Source organism: Sphaeramia orbicularis, chromosome 19 (assembly GCF_902148855.1).
Source record: "Sphaeramia orbicularis chromosome 19, fSphaOr1.1, whole genome shotgun sequence".
Lineage (NCBI taxonomy): Eukaryota > Metazoa > Chordata > Actinopteri > Kurtiformes > Apogonidae > Sphaeramia > Sphaeramia orbicularis.
Window position 1 is genome coordinate 19,957,837 of NC_043975.1, and position 27,923 is coordinate 19,985,759.

Consider the following 27,923-nt stretch of genomic DNA (forward strand, 5'->3'; position numbering starts at 1 on the left):
TATTGTACTAGCTGGGCGTGATGTGGCTGCACGATCACGACACGCGTAAATGTTAAGTGATGTGGGCAGGGACCCGCAGACTTATGATTCACTCCAAAGGAGGAGCTTATACATTTAGAGGAGCGTGCATCTGTGCGTAGGGTGGAAGGATTGGATGCACTGACACATACGTGGTTTGTCTGCGTATTTCCTTTCTCTCAGTTGGACCCTGTGTTGGTGAAGCGCACAGGAGGACGACAGGATGGAGCGGATGGAGTCGATGGAGCCCATTTCGGCGTACTACACCACGGCTTACCCGGAGATCCAACCCGATAGCGCGTACGGATCCAGGGAGACCACGGAGAGCCAGCCAAAGACCCCCCCCACTCCGACCTATGACGAGGAACTAGTGCACAAGGTATGACTGCAATAACAAGCCAAGAAATGCTGTTACCACTGTCAAAGACTGAGTTTTAGTCTCATTTACTTCATTCATGGATTCCATCTATGAAGCCTTGCGCTGTCCATGGTGCTGATCTGTGGTTTCTAAGTTTATCATAGTGTGTATCTTCTTGAAAAATCCTCTTGTGCCCCTGTTTTTTTGTGTGTCCTTAATTAACCCATAAAGACCCAGTGTTACTTTAGTGGCAGTTCCCAAATGAAATTTTCTGTCCATTTAACATTTCTTAACCCTGTAAAGTCTGTAAATCATTGACAGAGAATTCCAGTTCTTTGAAACTGGAGCCTTTACTGGTCCTTCTGAACAACCATAAAAAACATTTTTTTTTTCTCCAAATATCAATTCCATTTATTTATTTATTTATTTATTTATTTATTTATTTATTGTTTAGTTTATTTGATAGGGACATATACAAAAGACATAGACCAACTGTAACACAGCAATCCCATGCATGCATCATAGTGCTTATAGAAAAAGCTAATTTGCAGCACCGGTCCCTGGATGGGCTTTTATGAAAAGTTAAAATACAGAGAGGAATGGAGAGACAATGATCTTTTGCATAGAAAACTGTGGTATAGGAAAGAAAATAATCAGGTTAAAGCAAAGAAACATGTATGAGTTGCAATTTTGTATCATATTTGATACATCGGGTCTCAGTGCTCAAATATTATTATTTTTGAACAAAAAAAAAAACAAAACAAAACATAATATAACACAAACGTGTTTGACAAATTGGTTATTCCTTTTCAAAATTGGCAAAGTTCTGCCTCCTTCCTCATTTATGTCAATCTTGTAGTGTCACTGGAAAGGCCTCTGGTAAATGAATTTCTCCCCCCTGGTGGATTATCTGTGTATTGCATGTATTTAATTGTATACATCAGGTTTTTCAAGAAAAAAATATCACACTGATCATGTAGAGGGCTTCAAAAGTCATGTATCAAATATAATATGTTTGGCATTATAGGGTTAAAGATGTGTCCATTGGTTAGTTAAAATGTAATATTTCAGAAACAGTTTAACAGATTGCAGCAAATTTGGTGCAGTTGTTCACTTAGATGCATGGCTGAAGTGAAAAGAATAGGTCATTCAAACTCAAATATATGGTCACCAATTACTGGACAGAAGGACTGCGACATCACCCACTGGTTTATGTGTATTGCATGTATTTAATTGTATACATCAGGTTTTTTAAGAAAAAAATTTCACACTGATCATGTAGAGGGCTTCAAAACTTATGTATCAAATATGATATGTTTGGCATTACAGGGTTAAGTGACTTATCACCATTTCTTATAATATTACCCTCTGTATTTTGTATTTGTTTCAGTGAAAATCAGGTATTTAGGATTAGTGAATTTATTTGGTATTCAGCAGTTTACACCAGTAGATGGTTCTGGTCACCAGTGGCTGTTTGGGTCTTTATGGGTTAAATGTGCAAAAATACAGAAAATAAGGAAGTACAGTTACTGAATATCCTCAAGCGGCTCAACCAATCAGGGCTTAGTGAAACGTGTTGTCAGTCTAGGCTGATATTATCATCAGTATTTCTTTCAAGTTAGTTTCTGCACTTGAATAAAGGTTGGAAGCAGCCATAGGGTTATTTGTGGTTTTCAATTATTGAGGAAAAAAATGACATATAAGATGCAACAAGAACAGAAAAGAAGTGATGAAAAAAGGTACAATTAGATGATTTTTTTTTTTTTTTTTTTTTTTTTTGAGAGACATAGCAAGATGACAAGTAATTGCAACTCCAGTGCCATTTCTAAGTTTTAGAGGAGTGGAATAGAGGGATGAATGAATTTAAGAGCATGCAGAGGGATTTTTGAAGTCTATAACAGATGGTTGTTGAAAACATACACAACCAGAAGTGTCATTTTGTTGGAAATGCAATGTCAGGAAATAAGCAACTGACTCAAAGCGCAAAACAGACTTCAACATAGAAGTTTACACATGTGAGAATCTTACGTATTGAATTATTAACCCATAAAGACCCAACAGCCACCGACGACCAAAACCATCTACTCATCTAAAATGTTTAATAACTTCTGAACCACTAAACCTAGCAATACATGTAGATAATTGGCGTAAAAGGCAGTTTATCATCTTTTCATGGGTTCTACTGCGCACATGCCATTTATGATGAGAGTCTGTCTGTAACTCAAAAGTAATACAGGAGTCATGTGACGCATTACAATTCTGAGACGGTAATATTGTAAGGTAAGGAATTACTTTTAAATAACAGTAACATGTAATCTATAATGTATTACAGTCTGGAAGTAACTTGCACGTCACTGATCAGATATGACATTTGGATGTTCAGAGGTTCCGTAGTGAACGTGGAAACACCGTCATCTTCTACAACATTGATTTACCAGTAAAACCCATGGAGTTGGATCAATTACAGTGAATGGAAACACTTGGTTTATGTTCAGTTAATGATATATTTTGCTGAAAAAGTCACTTTTTCTTCAGTTTTCTCTGTTTCTGATATAATAATCCTGAACTTCAATCTGAGTTTTTTATGAACATCTACATGATCAGTAAATGAAATATAGGAAAATACCTGATGTTCACCTCAAAAAAAAAGCAAAATACAGAGGATAATGTCATAATAAATTGTGATAAATCAATTAAAAATGAAATATAAAGAAAAAAAAATATTTTGGAATTGCTACAAAAACAATACTACGTTTTTATGGGTTAATATAGAAAATGCCTGCGAAGGTGTGACAAAATGACTCACAATATATAGAGAGATTTTTTGTTTTATATCAAACCTGGTGTCAAGATGTAAACTCTTGCAAAATCCTGATACACTATTGCCCATAAAATTGGAATTATTACCCCACCCCCTGAAGGGGAGGCAAGGGGTACTGTTTTTGGTTCAGTGTGTTTATTTGATTGTTAACACTCTAGCAGCAAAACTGTTAGTTGAATTCATACAAAATTGAGTCTATAGATTGCCAGTGACCCAGAATAGATCTGATTACATTTTGGGAGCAGTAGGTCAAAGTTCACATTTTTGATGAATTTTTATTTTTTTTATTTTTTTTCCCATTTACTTATAATGGGCAAAATTTAAAAATGTATGTAGCAATAAAACTATTGGGTGAATTCATACCAAATTGGGTTTATAGATTGCCAGTGACCCAGAACAGATATTGTTACATTTGGGGAAAAGTAGGTAAGTTGAAATTTTTGTATGAATTTTTAAAATCTTTCTCTTTTTTCCCCATTTACTTATAATGGGTGAAATTTCACATGTCTATAGCAGCAAAACTATTGGTTGAATTCCTACCAAATTGGGTTTATAGATTGCCAGTGACCCACAATAGATGTGATCACATTTTGGGAAAAGTAGGTCAAAGTTCAATTTTTTATGAATTTTTAAAATATTTTCTCTTCTTCCATTTACTTAGAATGGGTGAAGTTTCAAAAGTGTGTAGCAGTAGAGGGGCAACTGATATGTTGACATCAGCTGGATCGATACCAAAATAAGCTACAATATGTGTGAGGGGCGGGGTTTGTTGTGCCTGGCACCACTCCTCTTTTTACTCGTATTTATACACATCACTAGTCTTTGACCGATTGCAATAATTACATGTTACTCATTATCTATCGAGAATACGATCATTTCATGAGAGGAGGTAAAAATATTTTATTTCAACTTCAACAGCTTATATGTATAGACCTACTGTATATATTTACACAGCATTTGACTGTGACATTTTATTCTTACGACTGGTTGACTTTCATTTGTTGCAGCGCGTGATAGAATTTTCATGGTCCACAAAACATGACTATGGCGTACGTGTATACACCCGCGATGCTGTGTTCAGCAATTCATGCAAAATCAAGATGTGAGGCCTGGTAGTAGAGTCTGACATCCGCAGACTGAGTCCCTCCGGCGCAGGACTGCTGATCTGTGGCTGAACTCTGACCTCTGTAGAAGGAACAAAGAAAAAAGAGAGGCTTCCTTTGGGCTTCAGTGAAATGTCACATTATATTATGAAGCGGGGACAGCTTCCAGTTCAGTGTTAAGTCAGTCAAGTGTTTTTTATATCTGCGGTGCCCTACTTCTATTTTAATATCACCGCTGTAGGATGATATCGCCCATACACTTAATAACCTATTAAGAAGGGTTTTGTTTGTGAGGCTGAGACTGCTGTTTTGTGTCGTTAGTGTGAGTTTGGAGAAAAGTGAACATCCCCAAAGGCTAATGGTCCAGTGGGACTTGAACCGGGTTACCCTAATGTAACCATTATGGACTTTGACCAGCTGCCTTTAATTGCATTAGTAGCAGTGTGTGTGTGTGTGTGTATGTGTGTGTGTGTGTGTGTTTGTGTTAGAGGTTTGTACTGTGAAGGGAGCAGGGGCAAATTATAGCAGTTCAAGCTGTTCTTTCAAAATAATAGGAACACGACTTTAAGGTGAACAGTCAGGAGTTAGCCCCGGTCTGTTTTCTGTTTAGTGTTTAAGGTTTAGTGTGTAAGATGTAAGGGATTTTTTAAAGATGTAATTGCATAAATAAAATTTAATATTCATAATTATGTAAAAAAGAAAAAAAAAAGGATGGATGGATGGATGGACGTTTTCATTTCATTTTCTTGTTGTATTGTTGCTGCTGCTAACTGTGAAATTTCCTCATGGTGGGATGAAAAAAGACTTATCTTAAGTTAACTTAACTCAGCTTAACTTAACTTGTCTTGTCTTAACTTATGTTATCTTATCTTATCTTGTCTTGTCTTAACTTATGTTATCTTTTCTTATCTTATATTATCTTGTCTTAACTTATGTTATCTTATCTTTTCTTATCTTATCTTAAGTTAACTTAACTCAACTCAACTTAACTTATCTTATCTTGTCTTAGCTTAACTTATGTTATCTTTTCTTATCTTATATTATCTTGTCTTGTCTTAACTTAATTTATGTTATCTTATCTTATCTTATCTTATATTATCTTATCTTGCGTCTCTTAACTTATGTTATCTTATCTTTTCTTATATTATCTTGTCTTAACTTATGTTATCTTATCTTTTCTTATCTTGTCTTAACCTATGTTATCTTTTCTTTTCTTATCTTATATTATCTTGTCTTAACTTAACTTATGTTATCTTATCTTATCTTTTCTTATCTTAAATTATCTTGTCTTGTCTTAACTTATGTTATCTTATCTTTTCTTATCTCATCTTGTCTTGTCTTAACTTAACTTATTATTTCAGTACATGGAGACCAAACTTCTCCCTCTTCTCTTTTATAATAATAGGTGTCATCCAGCATTAAACAACAAAACTACTTACTATGTTTAAAAATGTGGACCAGAATTATAATCCCCATAACCACCACCACCACCACCACCACCACCACCACCACCACCACCACCAACAACAACAACAACAACAACAACAACAACAACAACAACAACAACAACAACAACAACAACAACAACAACAACAACAACAACAACAAAATAGCTGCTTGCTCTAAAGATGTTCAGTGGATACTTAGATGTCACTAAATATCACACACTTTAACCTTTAATAAAATAAGACTAACAGTTACCATAAAAACAGCAAACAAAAACATGCATTACTTTGTCTTTTAATATCTTGTGACTCATTGACCTGATGGATGATCAATCTGCAATGTTTTGACAATATTCGATCAACTTTAAAAATCCACAAATCCAGGCTAAGCTTTTTGCAGATCATTTTGAAATAATCTCTTCAAATTCAGTTCATATGGGATAATTATCTATGAATGTCTGGTAGTTTATAATAATTGTGGTGGTCATCTGTGAACTTAATTCCATGCAAATCTTCCATATTTGTGAGTAGTTCCATATTTGTGTAAATTACCTCCTTAGTTTCAGCAAACACATACTTTAGGTCTTGTGATAATATCATGTGGAATCACTTGGAACATGTTTATTTCATCCTTGCATTTATTCAGGCTATTTTCTGAGACCTCTGGAGGATGAAATGGAGGTTACTCGGGTGTAAATTCATGAGGCTCATGTCATGGGACAGCATCAAGACCCCAAAAAAATCAAATCATTCAGAAGAGCAAAATTTCAAAAGGTTATGAGGTTGAAATGTGTGGAATTATGCAGTGAGCAACATGTTTTTCTCTTTCAACAACCTCAACAGTTTTCTATGAGTGGTAGTGTTGAATACTGAGCCTGGACTTTAGCTCCAGGGGGGCAGCATCTGTAAATCAGATTAAAAAACAGACTTAGTTTATTCTATTTGAATATGCAACTCAAAACGTCAATTCACCATAAAGTCCCCAGGTTATAGTCTTGTACAAATACAACTTTAAACATCAAATATACAACATCTCTGCTACCACTGTTTACAGTAATACTAGCATCAAATTATTAATTCATTCAGTGTAATCGATAAAACCTCAGACGCTAATATTTCTAAACCATACAATGTCACAGAGTAATACCTAGTATGTTTTTGTTATTATCATACCATTTTTCAACATATTAAACCTGTAAGGGGTTAAATTATTGATATAGTTCAACATATTGATATTGGTGACCAGTGACATGCAAGTTTCTGTCTACAATAATGTATTTTTAATAGTCAACTCATGAATAGTTAATGTTAGTTGTTACTATTTCGCTAGAATGAAACAACAAGTGGTACCAGGCACAACAAACCCCGCCCCTCGCAGGTACTGTAGCTTATTTTAGCATTGATTAAGCTGATGTCATCTAGGGCTGAAAGATATATCATTATCGTATTGATATCTAGATATGAACATTCAAGATATTAATATCGAAAAAGCAACGATATAAACTATATAGATTTCCTCCGCGCTCACCCTGCATGTACAGCTCTGGAAGTCACAACAAATTTCATTTATTCGTACTTTATGTTAATGTTGATGACTGGCAGTGAGTTCTTCTAAATAAAACTGCACTTTCCACATCCTTTTGTATTATCATGTTTGTATTTTTCTGAAAAATGCTTGGTTTTCACCGAACCCGTAGTCATATCGTATCGTATCGAGATATCTGGCATGAATATTGAGATATGAAATTTTGTCCATATCGTTCAGCCCTAATGTCATCATGTCAATGCATGTGCTGATGTCAGCATATCAATTGCCTCTATATATGTGCCAAGTTTGAAGTAAATTGAAACAAAATTGAGGTTTTTGTAGACATTTGAAATTTTGTCCATTATAAGTAAATGGGGGGGGGACGATATTTAAAAGTTCATAAAAAATTTAACTTTGACTTACTTTTCTCAAAATGTAACCACATATGTTCTGGGTCACTGGCAATCTATAAACCCAATTTGGTATGAATTCAACCAATAGTTTTGCTGCTACAGACATTTGAAATTTTGTCCATTACAAGTAAGAAAGAAAGAAAGAAAGAAACCAACCAAACAAACAAACAAACAAACTGAACCAAAAACAAATGGGGGGGGAAAAAATATATTTTTTTTTTTAAATTTGAACTTTGACCTACTTTTCCCAAAATGTTATCAGATCTTTTCTGGGTCACTGGCAATCTATAAACCAAATTTGGTTTGAATTCAACCAGTAGTTTTGCTGCTACAGACATGTGAAATTTTGCCCATTACAAGTAACAAAGAAAGAAAGAAAGAAAGAAAGAAAGAAAGAAAGAAAGAAAGAAAGAAAGAAAGAAAGAAAGAAAGAAAGAAAGAAAGAAAGAAAGAAACAAACAAACAAACAAACAAACAAACAAACAAACAAACAAACAAACAAACAAACAAACAAACAAACAAACAAACAAACAAACAAACAAACAAACAAACAAACAAACAAACAAAAGCAAATGGGGGGAAAAAAAAGATTTTTAAAAAAAAAAATTCATCAAAAATTTGACCTTTGACCTACTTTCCCCAAAATGTTATCAGATCTATTCAGGGTCACTGGCAATCTATAAACCAAATTTTGTATGAATTCAACCAATAATTTTGCTGCTACAGACATTTGGAATTTTGTCCATTATAAATAAGAAAGAAAGAAAGAAACAAACAAACAAACAAACATTTGGAATTTCGCCCATTATAAGTAACAAAAAAAGAAACAAAGTAACAAACAAACAAACAAACAAACAGAACCATAAACAATATCCTTTGCCTTCCCTTGGGGGTGGGGGGGGTTAATAATGTGAATGTATGTAACAAAATATGTGACTAGCACTTACATTATCCACCATTATACATGAGCTTGTCTGTAAATATGAGTCTGATGTTATCAAACCATGTCTTTTGTTACAGTTCTAAATGACAGACTCTAAGCAGCACCAATCACATACTGTGTGTTAAAGCACCAGCTCTAATTACAATCTACTGACCATTTTCATCAGGGTATGAAATTGCGCACATTGTTAAAAAAGGATTTGTTCTTATCACCTAGAGTGCATACAGTGAGTATTTCCAACCCCGGGCAAGATTAACACATACAGGCACCCACACACAAATTACCACTAACGTTCATTTGCCTCCAGCCATCAGATAGACTTTTAATATTGGAAGCTACAGTTCATTTTCTTCATTCCCGTGGCTTCAGATCCCAGCTGTGCTACGTCTGAATTAGCTGCAATATGAAAACTGTCAGTTTAAATTACATTTCAGCCTGTGTGTCTAATACCTAATACTCTCCAGGAGGATAAAAGTGACATTTCTCATTTCTTAAGAAGATGTTATCAGCAGACACTGATGATTTTAAAGTCTCTGGATGGGCACTCACACAATAAACAACTTCCACATGTTTATTATCGTGACAGTCTCCATATAGAAGCTCTCAGGAAAATACCCCGACAGGAAGAAGAGACACTTACTGGCACATTTTTCAACTCTGGAAATGAGCAAAATCAAATTATCTCTGTTTCCACACAACACATGCGTACGCACAATGCACTATATACACAACCGTCATCAGCCATGGCTAATTCCCGAACATCTGCGGTGCTCTCACCTAATTGCCTCCAGTTTCTCGTGCGGTTTCGTAAGACACGCTCACTTCCCCGATGACCACGGTTACCATGGAAACAGCGTCATACCCATCTCTCAGCCCAACGCTCATACATTGTCATTGTTATGTGCATTTTGATCCGTTTGCGCACACATATGGAGGCATTCTGTTACATGTTGACAGCCCTAGAGACATCATTATGTAACGGTTGACTCAGAAATATTACTATAATGATCCCCCTGTGAATGCCAGAGGGAAAGTTTGTCTGTATATGTCAACCCTTTGATGAACAGACACGTCAATCATGTGCCCCAACTTCACCCATTGGTAGCTGGGATAGGCTCCGGCACCTCCACAACCCTCATGAGGACTAAGCAGTTCAGAAAATGTATGAATGAATGAATGAGTGATATTCCTGTTGGCCCCACTAATCATTCTTCCTCACTGTATTTCTTATTTCTTAGAAAAAACATGACAGTTCAGTGTTTGCTCATGTACGACGGCATATTAGGGCCACATCAGAAAATAAAAAAGGCTTGTCACTACAAGAATAAAGTCCTAATATTTGGAGAATAAGGTCATAATATAATGAAAATAAAGTCATAGTTTTAAAAAGCTCATTATTTAATGAAAATAATGTCATACTTTTATGAGATTAAAGTCGTAATATTTGGAGAATAAAGTCGTAATATAATGAGAATAAAGTCGTAGTTTTAAAAAAAAAAACTCATTTAACTGAAATAATGTCGTACTTTCATGAGATTAAAGTCGTAATATTTTAAGAATAAAGCCAATAATATTGTGAGAATACAAACAGGTGGGAAAAATATCCTAATTTATGAGAATAAAGTCGTACCCACTCATCACATAATGGGGACCTTGGAACATTTTGTGAGGTTCTACTTTCCTTTGGAGTTCATCTGATCCAACAGAAGTGAAAGTTGCTGCTGTCGAATTTATTTTCGAAATATTACGACTCTCATCTCATAAAAATACGACATTATTTTCGTGAAATAATGAGCTTTTTTTTTCTACGACTTTATTCTCTTTAGATTATGACTTTATTCTCAAAACATTCCGACTTTTTTCTCGTAGTGACAAGCGTTTTTATTTTCTTTTGAGGCCCTAATACGCCGTCGTACTAATGACTCCTGTCAAGGGAAGATTTGAGTCCTTGGATGATGTGAGTCATGCATGCATAGAAGCATTTATCTCTGTCGGCCATCTTTTACAACTCGCTATGGCAACCTCGCTAGGACAAACAACTCGCTACGGTGCTACGATTACCCTCCACTGCTCAGTTTCCCCTCAGATTTAGATCAAAACATTAGTTAGCTGGATAGGTTCTCAGGCTAACGTTAGCAGCATGGTGCTAGCGGCTGCAGGAGCCTCAGACCACCGGTCCCTGCACCCACAACAAGCATGTCAATGTGACCCGTCCACCTGGATGGCCAGTGGGTCTCTTTACTTCTACACAATTTGACACATACAGTAGTGATTTGTCCTAGAGAGGTTGCCGTAGTGCACAGGTGACAAACATGCGGCCCGCAGGCCAAATCCGGCCCTCCCAAGAGTCCAGTCCGGCCCTTGGGATAAATTTGTGAAATACAAAAATTACACTAAAACATTAACAGTCTTTTAGTTCAGGTTCCACATTCAGACCAATTCAATCTCCAGTGGGCAGGACCAGTAAAATACTATCATAATAACATAGAAATACTCACAACTCCAAATTTTTCTCTTTGTAAAAGTAAATATTTTCATGTATTTACACTAAGACAAAGTATAATTTTGCAAAAAAATTTGAATAACCTGAACAAATATGAACAACCTGAAATTTCTTATGAGAAATAAATGTAATTTTAACAATATTCTGCCTGTCACTCAATGTTTTGTGAATTTGTAGATCCACTGTGATCTGTAAGTTATAATGTACATGTGTAAATGATAAACTGAGGCATAATATTGTTAAATTACGCTTATTTTTTCAGTTTTTTCATGTTATTCACATCTTTTGAAAGGATAGTTTGTAGATGTAAACCTATTCATAATGTAAATTAACTTTTTTTGCTCTAAAACATAGAGAAAAGTTTGGAGTTGACATTATTTCTATATTATTATGTTATTATTTTACTGGTTCGGCCCACTGCAGATCAAATTTAGCTGAATGTGGCGCCTGAACTAACATGAGTTTGACACCCCTGTTGTAGTGAGTCGTTAAAAGATGGGCGACAGAGATAAATGCTTCTACACATGTGCGACTCACATTGTCCGGAGAGTCACATCATCCATTGACAACTCCAGTGTAACAGGCAATGCAAGCACCAATGTTTATGATCCTTTAAAAAAGCTTGTATAGAGCTATTGCAAGTAATGTTAGCTGAAGGCCAAGGTACATGTCAGTACAACACTACTTTGTGCAGCGACTTTGGTCCAATGGAACAAAGGCAATGCTTCACACTGACATCTTTTCAACATGTATTTGTCTGTCTCTCACTTTAGAAAGACACTGTGAAAAAGCTGTAAATAAATACAAACACAAAATATGCCTCTTAAATGCCAGACAATAGACATGTTCCAATATTCTGGCAGAGCAGCAGATGCATTCAATCAATGTCCAACTAAGTGTCTGAAATAAACCACAGTGTCCAAATAAGCACATAAAGAAATATTACATACAGGGTAAACAATAAAAAAAAAAAAAAATCCATTTTGGGCTTTTTGAACCATTTGTGGTGCTAATGTTAGCTTGGAGCTATTGTGCCGACTGACTATATCTACACTGTTGCCTGTGAAGTTGCAATAAAATATTTTTACCTCTTCTCATGAAATGATTGTGACAATGTGATTTACTCTAAAAAAAAGTGTAACTGGGACTCGGTTTGTAATCTTTGCACCTGGTTAAAGGTGATTACTGATGTGTATGAATAGGAGTAAAAATAGGAATGTGTCTGTAAACATAATTATTCCAGCTTTGTGGGCAACAGTCTATTGTTTCTAAAATCCATAATACCTTAGTGGCTCCTATTTCTGCTCAGGCTGTTTAACTCAAACACTTATTTAGCTTTACACACAAAACATTAATTTTAAAATCCAACATTGTTATACAGATGTTTTCAACTTATCTTATCAATTGTACTGTTTCTATATTGATTTTTGTGACATTTTAATCATATTGAATTATATTATGAACCCAAAGATGAATTATGATTTTTTTTTTTTTTACCTAAAATAAATGTTGGTACTAAAAAACATTTACACTTTTTGTAGGTTAGATTAGAATCTTTACTTTTTTCTCGCAAATATTCCTGAGTTAATTGAGATAGCATTTGGATCACCTTTGTTGTGTTGGTGCTGTCTTTAGCATGTTATTTTTTGCAGCTAATGTGACATATTTAACATTTTTAAAATGATTTAATTAATTGTTCTGTGTTTTGTTAACTTCCCATGGTAACTAAGCAGTGGAATAATTACTTTAACTTTATTTCTTGGTTGCATAACTTTGCTGCGTTGCTGTTTTCTGAATCAAAAAGGTTTAGTGAAGCTTTTTTTATTGATCAAGTAGTGCAGTAAAATCAACACAAACTGTATTGTTTCCAGAACATTCCTGAAAGCACAACAGTGATTTTTATTGCAGTGTGAGGAGAAAGAAACCCTGAGGAAGCCTTATTATTAATGTAAGTGTACGACCTTGGCTCAAACCAAACAAGCTGGTTTATTTAAAAAGAAAACAAAAAAAACATTATAAATAAAGTTGTCAATAAAAAAAAAAGGGTTGTTGCTGTGGTCTTGTAGGTCAATGCACTATGACTGCACTATCAAAACTCCACTCCAGATAAACCCAACAGAAGACGCCCAAACTAAAAACCATGCTTCAGTAATAAAAATAAATCAAATCATCATCATATCACCACAAATTATCAGTCAAACTCCCACGGCACCAGCTGCTCCCTTGACCAGAGGCCAACACCAGCTGCAGCACAGAAATATAGACAAAACAATAAATCAACAAAAGCCATTTCTTAATTACAAAGAACACCAAAAGTCCAGAATAATAAATTATAAAAAAGAATCACTCCTTTCCCTGCAAACAAAACAAAGCACACTTACGGTAAAATGGCAGGAAGAATGTACAGTTTAACCCATAAAGACCCAAACATTCACTGTCGACCAAAAGCATCTCCTGATCTATAATGTTCAATAACTGTTCATCCTCTAATCCTATCAATACGTTTAAATAATTGGTGTTAAATACAGTTTGTCATCTTTTCATTTGGACGTTCAGATGCTCCGTAGTGAACATGGAAACACTGTCATCTTCAACAACATTGATTCACCAGTAAAACCCATGGAGTTGGATCAATGACAGTGGATGGAGACATTTGGTTTATGTTCAGTTAATGATAGATTTGTTGAAAAAGTCACTTTTTCATCAGTTTTCTCTGTTTCTGATAAAATAACACTCAACTTTACTCTGATCTTTTATGAACATCTACATGATCAGTGAAATAAATACAGGAAAATACCCGATTTTAACTGAAAAAATCCAAAATACAGAGGATATTAGTATAATAAATGGTGATGAATCACTTAAGAAAGGTTAAATACAGAGAATAATTCATTTGGGAACTACCACAAAAGTAGCACTGGGTCTTTATGGGTTAATATTGCAAATATTCTCATATATATTTCTTCTAATTTTAACATTGATTTGCACCTACACTACTTTAATGAAATCATGCTAATTAAATACCCATCCATCATCGATCTAGAGAACACTAAGTCACTTTTTTTTTTAGCAGTCATTCCTGTCTTATCCATTTTATTTAGAACATCTAATGAGAGATCTGGTGGTCCATCTTTCAATTTTTACTATATTTATTAGATGTAAGTGCAAAGAGAAGGTGTTAGTAGCTGCTGTGTCTGACTTTGATTGTTTCACTGTGGTTGTGTTTAATAAATTCCACTAAGAAGACTGTAAAGTGGCTTTGTTGCTCAGTGATTGATGTAGTTTACTGTTTTACAGAGTCAGAAAGCTGCGATTCAGCATTAGCTGACCCCTGACCTCCCCAGGCTCCTGTAGCATGGTCACATCTGGTTTTAACAAGCCAACAATGGCAAAGGCCAAATCACAAATTGCTGGCTTCAGAACAACTGTTCAGAAACCAGTGGGTGATGTCCTTCTGTCCAGTAATTGGTGACCATATATTTGAGTTTGAACGACCTATTCTTTTCACTTCAGCCATGCATCTAAGTGAACAACTGTGCCAAATTTTGCAGCATTCTGTTAAATAGTTCCTGAAATATTACATTTTAACTAACCAATGGACACATTTTTAACCCTATAACACCAAACATATTACATTTTATACATGAGTTTTGAAGCCCTCTACATCATCAGTGTGATATTTGTTTCTTGAAAAACCTGATGTATACAATTAGATACATGCAATACACAGATAATCCACCAGGGGGAGGGATTCATTCACCAGAGTCCTTTCCAGTGACACTACAAGATTGTCATTAATGAGGAAGGAGGCAGAACTTCGTCAATTTTGAAAAGGAATTACCAATTTGTTAGACATGTTTGTGTTATATTATGTTTTTGTTTGTTCAAAAATACAAATATTTGAGCATTAAGACCCAATGTTTCAAATATGATACAAAATTGAAACTCATGCATGGAAATTGATATTAACACTGACAGCAAAAGTAGTAAAATGGCCTCTGTCAGTGTAATACTATTTCAACTTATGTTTTTAGGTTAATATTACAGACATATTGATGTGATTTTATTGCTGTAAATGTTACAGCAATGCATCGTATTCTATAAGATCATCATTATGCCTGCAAGGAGTGTACCCTTGTGTGTGTTTTGTGATATTGTATTGATTACTGTATTGTATTGACCCGATGTATCAAATATAATACAAAATTGAAACTCATACATGGAAATTGATATTCAAAAAAAAAAAAAAATGGGGTTGTTCAGGAGGACCAGTAAAGGCTTCGGTTTCAAAGAACTGGAATTTTCTGTCAGTGATTTAATGGTTCAGGCTTTACAAGGTTAAAAAAAAACAAACAAACAAACAATGTGCACCTTATGTGATACACTGTTGTAGACATTTTTTCTGTGGCCACTATTAACAAATGCCAAAACCATTCCTTTTTATGTCTCTGTAAATGGACTAAGTTGCAATAAGGCCTTCATTTCACTCTTTCAGATCCTCATATTCATATTTGTCTTGTTATTCTATCATAGACATCCATGGCCTGCTCACCTGCAAAAATCAATTCATTACTGTTCCTTTTGGCTTCAGTATTTTGACGAATGTTCAAAGATAAATAGTCAGTTTCCACAACACTGAGGGATGAACATGTCAAATATATTAGATTAACCTTCACAAAAATTGCATAAACATCCCCTGCTTTGGTGATGTCACCATCTCTTTGATTCTGTACCAACTTCAAAAGACATTCGGTGATACATTTTTTATATGTGTAAATAGAGAATCATTTCTCTAACTTTCCGTTTGATGTGTCCAGCTGTTAAACAGTCTGACTTGACTTGGACTAATGAAGTTTTGCTCATTTCTCAAGTCATCTGGGCTGGTAAAAAAATAAATAAATTACTATTTTCCGCTCTACTTGTGTCAGAAGAAACACTAATGCCAAAAACAGCTCAATAATGACCTGGTTAAGGTTGGATAGGTGCAAACCAACCTCAAAAATATGATTGCTTTGGGATTTAATATAAGCACTAGCATGTCTCCTAAGCATAATTCTCCTTCTATTTGCTTTACTCACTTCCTCCAGCACTGAGCGTTTCTAATAAATAAAGCTGACATAAAAATTCAGTGACTGATTGCTGAGGCGGTCTGATATGTGACAGTTCATTGGGTTTCTAAAATCCTCTAAATGCTCAGATCAAAGGCAGGCTTGGAATCTGCAGCTACTCCTCAGCAGTTATGCTTTTTTTTTTTCTCTCTCTTTTTCCCTCATTCATAAAGAACGTAGACAAAACTAAGCTACAGTTCAATGACCACCTGGTGACATTATTTGCTTTTGACTTCCTCCTGTTTGCCTAACCGTAAAATGTCAATTTTGGTCTTTTATTCCATGAGGTCTACTGTTTATTACCTCTGCCAGGAGGTATTGTGATCGCTTTGCTTTGTTTGCGTGCGTGTTTGTTTGTTAGCAAGATAACTCAAAAAGTTATGGACGGATTTTCATGAAATTTTCAGGAAATGTTGATACTGGCACAAGTAAGAAATGATTAAATTCTGGTGGTGATCAGGGGCGGGGTTTGGTCCAATCAGAAGGAGGAGTGGACTCACATCATCAGAATGAACACAAATGAAGGAAAAAATAAACAAAATGCACAAAAATGAAGAAAATATAAAAATTAAATGAACACAAATGAAGGAAATAATGAGCAAAATGCACAAAAATGAAGAAAATATAAAAATTAAATGAACACAAATGAAGACAATAAGGAACAAAATGCACAAAAATGAAGAAAATATAAATATCGAACAAAATTAAGAAAAATGAATATAAAAGCACAATGAAGAAAAATTAAGAAAATAATGAAGAAAATGAAGAAAAATTAAGAAAATATAAAAACAAAATGACCAAAAATGAAGAAAATATTGAACAAAGTGAACAAAAATAAATACAAAACAAAATGAAGAAAAATGAAGAAAACAATGAACAAAATGCACAAAAATGAAGAAAATATAGAAACAAAATGAAGAAAAATGAAGAAAATAACAAACAAAATGAAGAAAGATGAAGAAAATATAAAAACAAAATGAAGAAAATAATGAACAAAATGAAGGGGGGGGGGGGGGGGGGGGGGCAGATCTCTCTTGGCGGAGGTCTGCGCTCTCCCAGTGCTTTTCTTGTTTCCTATAGTTTTGTGCTTTACCCCCTTCTTCCTTATTCTGACTGAAGAGATTACACAACCTCTGATCATTATCACAGTGGGGGTAGTTTAGATAACCACCCAAGCTCCAAATCAGTCATGAAAACAGACACTTCGACTCCATTTTCAGCATCAAAACACACAAGTCTGGTCTTAATGCAGACAGCTCTGAAGTGTCTCACTGATCTGTCACAGTCGGAGGGCAAGCTGTGAGTGGAGGTGGTGTGTGGACATCATCAGTGGGCAACAAATGAAAGACGGGCCTATAGAAGACAAAGTATTGACGGATGGCCCTGATGACTAACTTGGATGGATCTGAATGCTGCCTTTCATTTGTGTCTTTGTCTTGAAGGTTATCTCCACAAACTCATGAGTCACACTGTAATAGCATTACACTGCCAAGCTCTTATAAAAGATAATATTGTTCGAGCTGTTTAGGAGAAGAAATGTCCCAAGTGACGCAGATGGTTGACTCACGGTTAAAAATGCTAAAAAATTATGGCAAGGATTGGACTTTTATGACTGAAATCACTGCAGTTTCTACTTGAACCAAGCTGTTGTTAATGTGACGTGTATATTTGTGTTTTTCCTGCAGACGATCCTGGTCGGGGACAGTGGAGTGGGTAAGACATCTCTGTTGGTGCAGTTCGATCAGGGCAAGTTCATCCCCGGATCCTTTTCTGCAACAGTGGGCATCGGATTTACGGTGTGTATGCATTGGACATAAAACAACATGCAGCAACGGTCTACTATTCCTTCTGATAAAATGGGTGTATTCTTTTCCAAAAAACTGGACACAACATGACAAGATTGACAAGACTCTGTTATAGATTAAATAATGGAATGTAGGAGTTCCACAAGGATGTATACTTAGACCTATTCTTTTCAAACTGTACTAATTACTATAGGAGAGCACACTCTAATAATCATGTTTTTAGCATTTGGATGATACTGTGATTCTGTGCCTTCGACCCACTGACACTGACGCCGTTGTGAACCATGATGAGACACTAACCATTTCAGCTTAAATGCCATCGAAAGATTAGAAAGGCTCGTAACTGATCATAAACCAGTGGTCGTTATGAATCAAGCTATTAATCATTTGTTATCTATTAAACATTTACGTGTTTACTATTATAATCTGCTCTGCTGGAAGACAAATATTGACGATTTATTTAAAATACTGCAGCAGATGCTTCACTTTCTTAGGCTACGTTCAGACTGCAGGCAAATATGGTCCAACTCCGATTTTTTTTCCCATATGTGACCTGTATCCGATCTGTTAAAGACAGTTTAAACAGCACTAATCCGATTTTTCAAATCTGGCCCAGGCCACTTTTATATGTGATCCTAAATCTGATATATATCCGATATTTTGTAATGAGACTTCTGTCAGCATTTATCTGATCTTTACGTCGTTGAAATGCGACAAACATCACAATTCTGCATCCCAGGAGGAGGAGCGGTGGGAAAAAATATATTTACTTCTGTAAACACAGTGCATACCTGCATGGTCACGTATTACATCAGGACCTCTTTTGCGCCTGAGGGTCACTTCAGCGTCACATTCAGTTCATATTCAAAACTGATAGAAGTCACATTTAATGTGTAATATAAACGGGCACACAAAAAAATCGGATTTCACCAAAAAATCCAAATTGTGCATTAAGACCTGCTGTCTGAACGTAGCCTTACATGACTGAGGTTGTGCAGAACGAGCTCTCAGATCATGTTGTTTTATTGGAAAGTATTATCAGATATGGTTTTACAGAATGGTTTGGAAACCTAGCAGTTAATCTGAAGAACCAGTTAGCAAATATGTACAAGAAAGACATGAAAATAGGACTGCACTGCAAAAATCTAAATCTCACCAAGTGTATTTTTCTCATTTCTACTCAAAATATCTCATCACATTTAAAATAAGACATAATCACCTAAAGAGTAAATTGTAAGTGATATGTAAGAACTTTTTTTAGACAATAGATCTTGAAAATCTTATTTCAAGAAATCTTACCAAGATCATTTTCACTTGTTCCATTGGCATGAAGCAAAAAAAAAAATCTACTCTTTGGTGATTTTGTCTTATTTTATGTGTGATGAGATATTTTGACTAGAAATGAGAAAAATACACTTGGTAAGATGTTGATTTTTGCAGTGTGGGTATTTGGAAAGCTCTAAACGTTTACACAGAATATGAATTAAATATAAAGTCCTGTTACTTTCAACAGTAACAGTAGGAAACCTGAATATTTGCCATGGTAGAACTGTGGGTTATCGCAGCAGGACAAGCTAATGTAAAGTCAGATCATCATAGCTGCCTTTACAACTTACTATCTTCTTCTGAATTTCTCAATACATTGTGTTGTAGTTTCACCGAAATTTAAAGATGTTTTGAAAAAAAAAACAGTAGTGAGTTTATGCTCTATATCAATTTTATCCTGTATTTCTTTGTCTGCTTCTTTCAGAATAAAGTGGTGACTGTTGACAATGTAAAGGTTAAACTGCAGGTCAGTAAATGCATCACCAGCTTCCTTTCTCAATATAGTTGTCTATTTTAATAGCAGGGGCTGGTTTCATAGAAACTGCAAAAGCCAACAGGAACACGGTGTACAGCTGTTTTCATTTCTCTGTTTCAGATTTGGGACACAGCAGGGCAAGAAAGGTTCAGGAGTGTGACACATGCATATTACAGAGATGCACATGGTGAGTGAAATGCAAATTAATCACAGATAGACATGATGAACTTCATCTACAACATTAACTGACAGTATGAAATTGAATGCTGTTTGTTTTTCTTCTTCCAAAGCTCTACTTCTGCTGTATGATATCACTAGCAAATCTTCATTTGACAACATTAGGGTGAGTAAAGCATATGGGAATGGAAGAATAAAGCTGAAACACCAAATGTCCAAATGACCAAGAGTAGGTATCCCCATGATGATGGGACATGATGTCCTGATGAAAACTCTTATCCGTGCCGTAAAAAAATATTTTTTTTAAATAGAAGAATTCCCCAGTCTTTTTTTTTTTCAATCTTATTTATTTATTTATTTATTTAAATTTATTTATTTACTTATTCATTTATTTTATTTTATTGAATTTTTGTTTTTATATTATTCCATACAATTCCTTAGTCTTTTAATAACTACTACTTATACATTGTACATGTTGGGACGCCTACAACTAGTCATTTGGACAGTTTTTTGACCTTGTGTAATTCAATCTGAAAGCTCTGTCTTACACAAGTGCCTGATTTGTAATTTTTTTATTTATTTATTTATTTATTTTTTTTTTTTTTTTTTTTTACACCCACATCATTATTTTGGACAAATACTCAAAGAAGAGACTGCCTTTTTCACCAAGGTTTTGCTCTAATGATGTTTATTCCTCTAAAGTTCTGGATCTTTGTGCAATTTGCCATTAATTTAATCAAATTCAAGCTTCCCAAACTTGAAGAAAGAGGGATACAGTGAGTGAAAAGCGAGTTTGTGTACACTTAACATCAGATTTGTACTGCATGTAGCAATTTGCTTGTTTTTTTGTTTTTTTTTTTGCAACAACACTTATTTGCATAGAGAGGGACCTATTTTGCTCCCAGTTTATGACTATTCCTTAATTTAGATCCATGCAAATGACACCGGTGTCACATTAACACTATCTTCTAATGGCTTGGCAGTGCAGTTTCAGTTAATCCCTTCCTTCGCAAATCTTTTGTAAATTACACACAGTATTCTTGTCACATTCACACACTCCACTGGTTTTTGTGCCTGCAAAAGCTTTTAAATCCTTTTGTGGATCTGGTCTTTGTGCACTTTTTCTGCTTTGACCTAGTGCAGCCCTTACCGTAAATGCTTTTAGTAAGTGTAGAATGTGTCTAAAGCCTTGACAGATAGTTAATGAATCAATGCAGTTAATATGCCCTTTGAGTTTGTGACTCAGACCCTTTGTCTTTTGTTCATATGCTCCCTGAGTCTTCATATACTGTATCTGTTCTTTCAGGCATGGCTAACAGAAATCCATGAGTACGCGCAGAGTGATGTAGTCATCATGTTGCTGGGCAACAAGGTGAGAAGGATTTATTTTTTTTGGGGAGCTCAGGAAGGAAGAAGTGTGAAGAAGATTACAAGTAATGTGATCTTTGGTGAAACTGTTTTAGTATACTGTATAAGAACATTTCCTGGACTCCAAAACAAAACAAAATTTTGTGGATATGAATTAGGAATAGGGATGTAACAATATGAAAATTTCATATCACGGTTATTGTGACCAAAATTATCACGGTTATCATTAGTATGACGATATTATTGAAATTGTCCTCAAAATGTTCAAAAGATACTTATACACACACTGAAATATTTATAGTATTTTGAAATAAATAAAATAAAATAAAATAAAATAAAATAAAATAAAATAAAATAAAATAATAGGCAGAATGTACTTTCTCTTGGCAGAAACATTCAAGTATTAACCCTTAGGGGTCTGAGCCTGTTTTGGCTGTTTTTTGGTACTTTTGATTTAGCCTTTATATACTATATACAGAAATGTTTACTACACCCATATTTGGTTACTTTTTTGTCAGCACAACTTAATCTATATCTGCCTATTATTTTTTCACTTTAACTTACTATATCAACATAAAAGGCCAGAAAACACAAAAAAATATATATATATATAAAATCCGATTTGAAAAATGTATATACTTTATTGCATAAATAACACAAAGATGCTTAACAGACCTTTTCAAAGACTTTAAAAGTGAATATTGGTTCCAAATATTAGGTATAAAAAAATCAAAATTGTAATAAATTAAAACTACACTCAAATATTTGACATAAAAGCATAGCTTTACATAGGGTTTTTTTCCCCTAAAAGTGTGGTAATCAAGCACGGTTATCATGATAATTAGAATTTAAACGGTAATACTAACCGTCTGCAATTTTACTGCAGTTTATCGTTATACAGGTAATCGTTACATCCCTAATTAGAAAGCTTTAAAATCTGCAAGATGTCATGATCAAATACCAGAATTTTATTTGTACCTCAAAATTTTCAGTGTTGTTCAAGTTTTTTTGGCACAAAATCTGCATTATTATTGATTTATTGATTTCAGTGTTGGAATATTTCACTTGTCCTTTTGTAGCCTCACTAACCCTAACCCTAACCCCTAACCCTAACCCTCACCCTGGTCTGACTGATGTTGTGATGTTGTGAATCTCTGATAGGCTGACATGAGCAGTGACAGAGCCATCAGGAGAGATGAAGGGGAGAGGCTCGCCAGAGTGAGTCTATACGTTCATATATCTAAAAACTACTCATGTGCATATGCGTAATTATGAATATACATGAATATTTGTGTGTGTCTTCAGGAGTATTCAGTTCCCTTCATGGAGACTAGTGCAAAGACAGGAGTCAATGTAGACCTGGCCTTCACTGCTGTGGCTAAGTACGACACTGACTTTATAATGGCTTCATAACACTGTACATTACACCCTGCAAGAGTGTAAATTAACATCCATGAAAGCATTTTATGCCCATCGTTGTCTTCATTCCCAACATATATCATATTTAAATACATGTTACACTATATGGACAAAAGTATTGAGACACATTTTGTTTAGTTTAGTTTGTCTCAAACTTTGAAGTAAAAAAAAAACAAACAATAAAAGTAACAAATCAATTACATATGCACCCATCAATGGTCATTAATCACAGAAAAAGTAATGAAATACAATCAGTTTAACAGAAATGTACATGTGAATCAACTCATAGAACACAGTTTGAGAATGGACAGAAATCAGCAAAGGCTTATTTAGTCCTGCCCCTTCCTTACTTTCAGTGTCAGATTCTTAACCAAATAAATTTCCTTCATTGGCTATCTATCACATTCAAATAGAAAACAATGAATAAGTAGTCATAGCACCTTTGTATTGGTTGTATCACCACTGTGTAACAATTCTGCCAAGAAATAAAAAAAAACAAAAAACAAATGGAGACTAAACTATGCAGGGTATAAAATGTAGACCCCAAAGTTCATATAAAACCATCAAAAATATTTCCAATTACACATACCAAAATATGACAGTGGTCTGATTACTCAATATATTTAACATATTGAATTCAGGTGTTGTGTACAAATTTTATACTTTCCTAAATATCATGGTAATAAACATTTTTTTAATTAATTTTTAGGGTTAATTTTGTTTATATTGTCATCTACAGTTGTGTTTCACATTTTGTTTTACTTAATTTTACTCAACATTGAAGTTTCTTTCCCCACTATAATTGTTTTAAATGTTCTTTCTTCACATTTCTGAAACATTTGTCATGCTCTGACCATAAATAATGACTTTAAACCACTGTCTGATTTCTTCCAATCTCACTCATGAAGAAAAATCAGACATTAAACTTTAAACTTAGAAGAAATAAAGACATTTATCATGAAAGTGGGTAGTGCACAAGCTCTAGGGGTGATGCGTCCCAATATGTTTTTCTATATACTGTACGTTAAACTTATTCACATAATTCCATATGATAACATTGTATATTACCTAATCAACCCATTCAATAATAAAGAAATCACAAAAAGTAAAAAATAAATATATATTTCTTACAAAAAAAAAAATCTCCTAATTTTGAAAGACATTTTATCGAACAAAAATATTTGTTGATATTATAAAAACTTCTTATAGCACCACATCAGTAATTTTTAATGATAATTTACATGCTGTTATTGAATTTTTTTACCATTATCAGAAACTGTAATGCTTTGAGTGCTTTCATTTTGTGGATACTGTGTCCTGGCCACCAGATGGCGCCAAGGTCAGAAGGCATATAAAAAAATGTCTTGTAATATTCAAGTAAACAAAAAAAATCGTAGATCTACCCTTTGGTACAAATCTGCTCTAAACATTGTTTTTGCACTACTCTGACCCTCCATAATATTTGATAAAAATGCGCTTGGACTTTTTTTGTAATCAGGGATTAAAAGTTACTGCAGCTTGGTGAAAATATAAGTAATGCCTAAACCTTTTAAACAGCACAGAACATTTATTTCGTAGAAATTTTCATCGGTCACAGTGATCTGTTATTTAGCACATGATCATAAATGTGTTGCATTGGCTTGAATATGGACTTTTAAACTTAGGCTCTTTTAATGAATGGTACTTAAAAAAATACATGAAGAAAATCCATTAATTTAGCCATTTATACTATACATTCTGTGGCAAAAGTTCAAATATTTTTTATTCCAGTAGAAATATAGATATTTGGAGGAAATGATTCAAATAGCCAGCTATGAACAACTGATTTTTAAAATCAATAACAGACAGGAAAAATGTAAAAAAAAAATTAAAAAAAATATGGGGCTCCTTTATAGATGAAGTGCAGAATAGATAACTGAGAGGATCCGACTGCAGTCTTGGTACTCCTATAGTAACTTAAGGGACTGGTAATCTGATACCACAATGTATTACGGTAAATGTTTGCCCTGGCCTAGGCTTTATCTCACCTGGAAAGATTTATAATGTGACAATATATCCTGTATAACAAAATGAACAGTACTGTATTTTTTTTTTTGGTTTTTTTTTGTATTTTTTTGTATTTTTTTGTATGTTTTTGTTTTTTTTTTTAAATTCTTTTTACATTTGATTTTCATATTTTTATTGATATATTTTCTTATAATTTTGTCCTGTTTTATCACTGTAATTTAATAGTAGTAGTAGTTTAATGGTTGAAAAGAAAGAAAAACCAATAATATGTGTGTTTTATATATATAAAAAAATACAGATATTTGTGTAAAAAGGACTTTGTGGTATGACTCATTTTCTTGAATTGAATCAGCTTCATGTGGAAAAAGCACACAATCTGGAATGTATTTGATGTCTGAAAGTAAAAGGACAAGCTGTGGTCAAAATGAAACCTCCATTACATCAGATGTTTAGGACAACACTAATACATGTACTGCTAAAAATACTCCTGTTTTTGAAGCTCTGGTTTGTCTGGTTGTTTCCTTTAGGGAACTGAAGCACCGGGCCGTCCAGCACCCCAGTGAACCCAAGTTTCAGATTCACGAATACATCGAAGCACAAAAAGAGAAATCAGGCTGCTGTAGCTACTTCTGAATCACATCCTTTCAATCCTCCTCCCACAACAGACTGTCAGAGCCACCGGGTGGGAGGAAGCCCTACTAAATCACTTGTGCTCTCAAAATAGGACACTGGTGTTCATTGAAAACTAAAAGCCAATACTGACCAGCAGTGTCAGGGGACTAGACTCACAAAACCCACAATTTCCTTTTCTGAAAAGAGCACACCCACCTCTTCTCTGCAGAGTGGCATTTGTTATTCTATTAGCATTTATACCAGGGTAGAACTTTTAAAGGAATAGTTTCATCTTTTTTGACATTTATAGATTAGAATAGTGATATTGAGCTAGTATCAAGATGTCTGTCGTGATCAATCTATAAATGAAACTCGTTTTACTCTGTGCATGTCTGAAAGCGCTACTTCCTCTCACCAGTGCAGACACATTAAGTTCACATTATTTTGGAAAAACATAAACAGAAGTAAGACAAATGGTTTGTTGATCATGTCTGACTTCAGCCACCATTTGTGTTTTCGAACTATATCTAAATTTAGAAATCAAGAAAGTCACAGTTTGCGGTAAATATAGTGAGGAAATAGCATGCTTTGTTTTAATCTGGTCGGTGGAATTTGTCCTGATGTGACACCAAAACAGGCCTCATTTCGGTTTATTTCACCTCATTCTTCAAGAAGAAGGTGAAAGACCTATAAAATATGTGAAAACTACCACATGTTTGGTCATTTTGAAGCTGCAGAGACAACAGATTAGCAATTCTCTTGTGTAGCATTTTCATTTGCAACATATTTCAACAGTTTTACCACAAACTATAGCTTTCTTGACTTCTAAAATGATCTTTTAAACTGGAAAAAACATCAGAACGTAAATGATGGCACAATTCAGATGGGATCACCAGTGACTGTATGAGAGTGTTTTGTAAAATAAGATCCCATGGAGCATAAACATAAGGATTCGGCCTTTGTCTTTATGTTTCCAAGTAATTTAAAGTAGTTTATGGGACTTACAGACACTGAAAAATGTTATCTTAAGTGTTAGCCTGGGCAAAATAAATAAATAAACAAACAAATGGTGCCAGGCACATCAAACCCCACCCCTCACACATACTGTAGCTTATTTTGGCATCGATCCAGCTGATGTCATCATGTCTATGCATGTGCTGATGTCAGCATATCAGTTGCCTCTATATATGTGCCAAGTTTGAAATAAATCGAAATAAAATTGATGTTTTTATAGACATGAAATTTCACCCGTTATAAGTAAATGGGAGAAAAAAATGATGTAAAAAAAAAAAAAAAAAATCATAAAAATTTGAACTTTGATCTATTTTTTCCCAAAATCCCAGATAGCAAATATTTTGGCAGTATTATGGCATACATTTGGCGTTTTTGGTTTTCTTCTGGCATTATGAAAACCTTTAGGGTTAACTATGGTATGATTAAGGTTATTTATAATAGATATGGAGGCACCAGCAATATATGGCTGAGTTATGGCATATGTGTGGTTAACCAAAAGACTGGGTAAAGAGTGGGATCAAGTATAGGGATGGTATGGCATTGTTTATGGCAAGCTAGAAGATTGACTAAAGAGCAGCAACATCTTATTCCATATATGGATGTGTTTTAGTTGTGTTTTGGCATATTTCTGTAAAGCCAAAACACTGCGCAAAGAGCGGGAATTTCAACTCAGAAGAAAACCCCACTTTATTTTAAAAGCATGATCAACACAAATTTTGGGTGAATTTTGGCCTCCTTTTGGCCTCTCTTTGGGTCAGTTTTGGTTACTTTTTGGCTGGATTATGGGGATTTGGGGCTTTTCTGGGTCAATTATGTCTATATTTTGGAAGTCCGCAATTAGTTTTGGGTGAATTTTGGCTTCCTTCTGGTTTGATTTTGGCTTGCCTATTTTGGGCCATTTAGGGCCCATACATCCCCCCAGAACTTTGCCAAAATGGCATGCCAGTTTTGGGCCAGATTTAAGCCATAATGATTTTGCTATCTGGGATGTGACCACATCTATTCTGGGTCACTAGCAATCTATAAACCCAGTCTGGTATTGTTTCAACCAATAGTTTGGCTGCTACAGACATTTGAAATTTCACCCATTATAAGTGAATGGGAAAAAAAAAAAATGTAAAAAATTGTAAAAAAAAAAAAAAAAAAAAAAAAAATCATTAAAAATTGGAACTTTGACCTACTTATCCCAAAACCTAATCAGATCTATTCTTGGTCACTGACAATCTATAAACCAAATTTGGTAAGAATTCAACCAATAGTTTTGCTGCTAGAGTGTTAACAAACAAAGAAACAAACAAACCGAACCAAAAACAATACCCCTTGCCTCTCCTTCGGGGGGTGTGGTAATAAAATGCCCCAGCACAATATTTAATTCGACTGCATTTAGTGTTGATTACAAAGACACACTTACCGCACTGATGGTTATTTAGGAAATAAGTGGCTACTTTCTCCATCAGTTAGGGTTAAAGAACTTGCTGCA

At 34.5% G+C, this 27,923-nt stretch overlaps 1 protein-coding gene across 1 annotated transcript; it reads left to right on the top strand.

Moving 5' to 3' along the window:
* LOC115410156 (ras-related protein Rab-37-like) lies at window positions 1-26,319 on the top strand. Its single transcript, XM_030121634.1, has 9 exons — window positions 1-397; window positions 17,926-18,036; window positions 19,796-19,837; window positions 19,967-20,033; window positions 20,137-20,189; window positions 21,330-21,395; window positions 22,553-22,609; window positions 22,697-22,773; window positions 25,345-26,319. Exons 1-9 carry the CDS (start codon window positions 242-244, stop codon window positions 25,448-25,450), a joined length of 735 nt encoding a protein of 244 aa, XP_029977494.1. The 5' UTR covers window positions 1-241; the 3' UTR covers window positions 25,451-26,319.
* Window positions 26,320-27,923: the final 1,604 nt, after the last annotated feature.

Coding starts and splice junctions, on each gene's coding strand:
- LOC115410156 (XM_030121634.1), top strand. CDS start 242: ATGGAGCGGATGGAGTCGATGGAGCCCATTTCGGCGTACTACACCACG. Junction 20,034..20,136: donor ATATTACAGAGATGCACATG/GTGAGTGAAATG, acceptor CTTCTTCCAAAG/CTCTACTTCTGCTGTATGAT. Junction 22,774..25,344: donor GCCTTCACTGCTGTGGCTAA/GTACGACACTGA, acceptor TGTTTCCTTTAG/GGAACTGAAGCACCGGGCCG.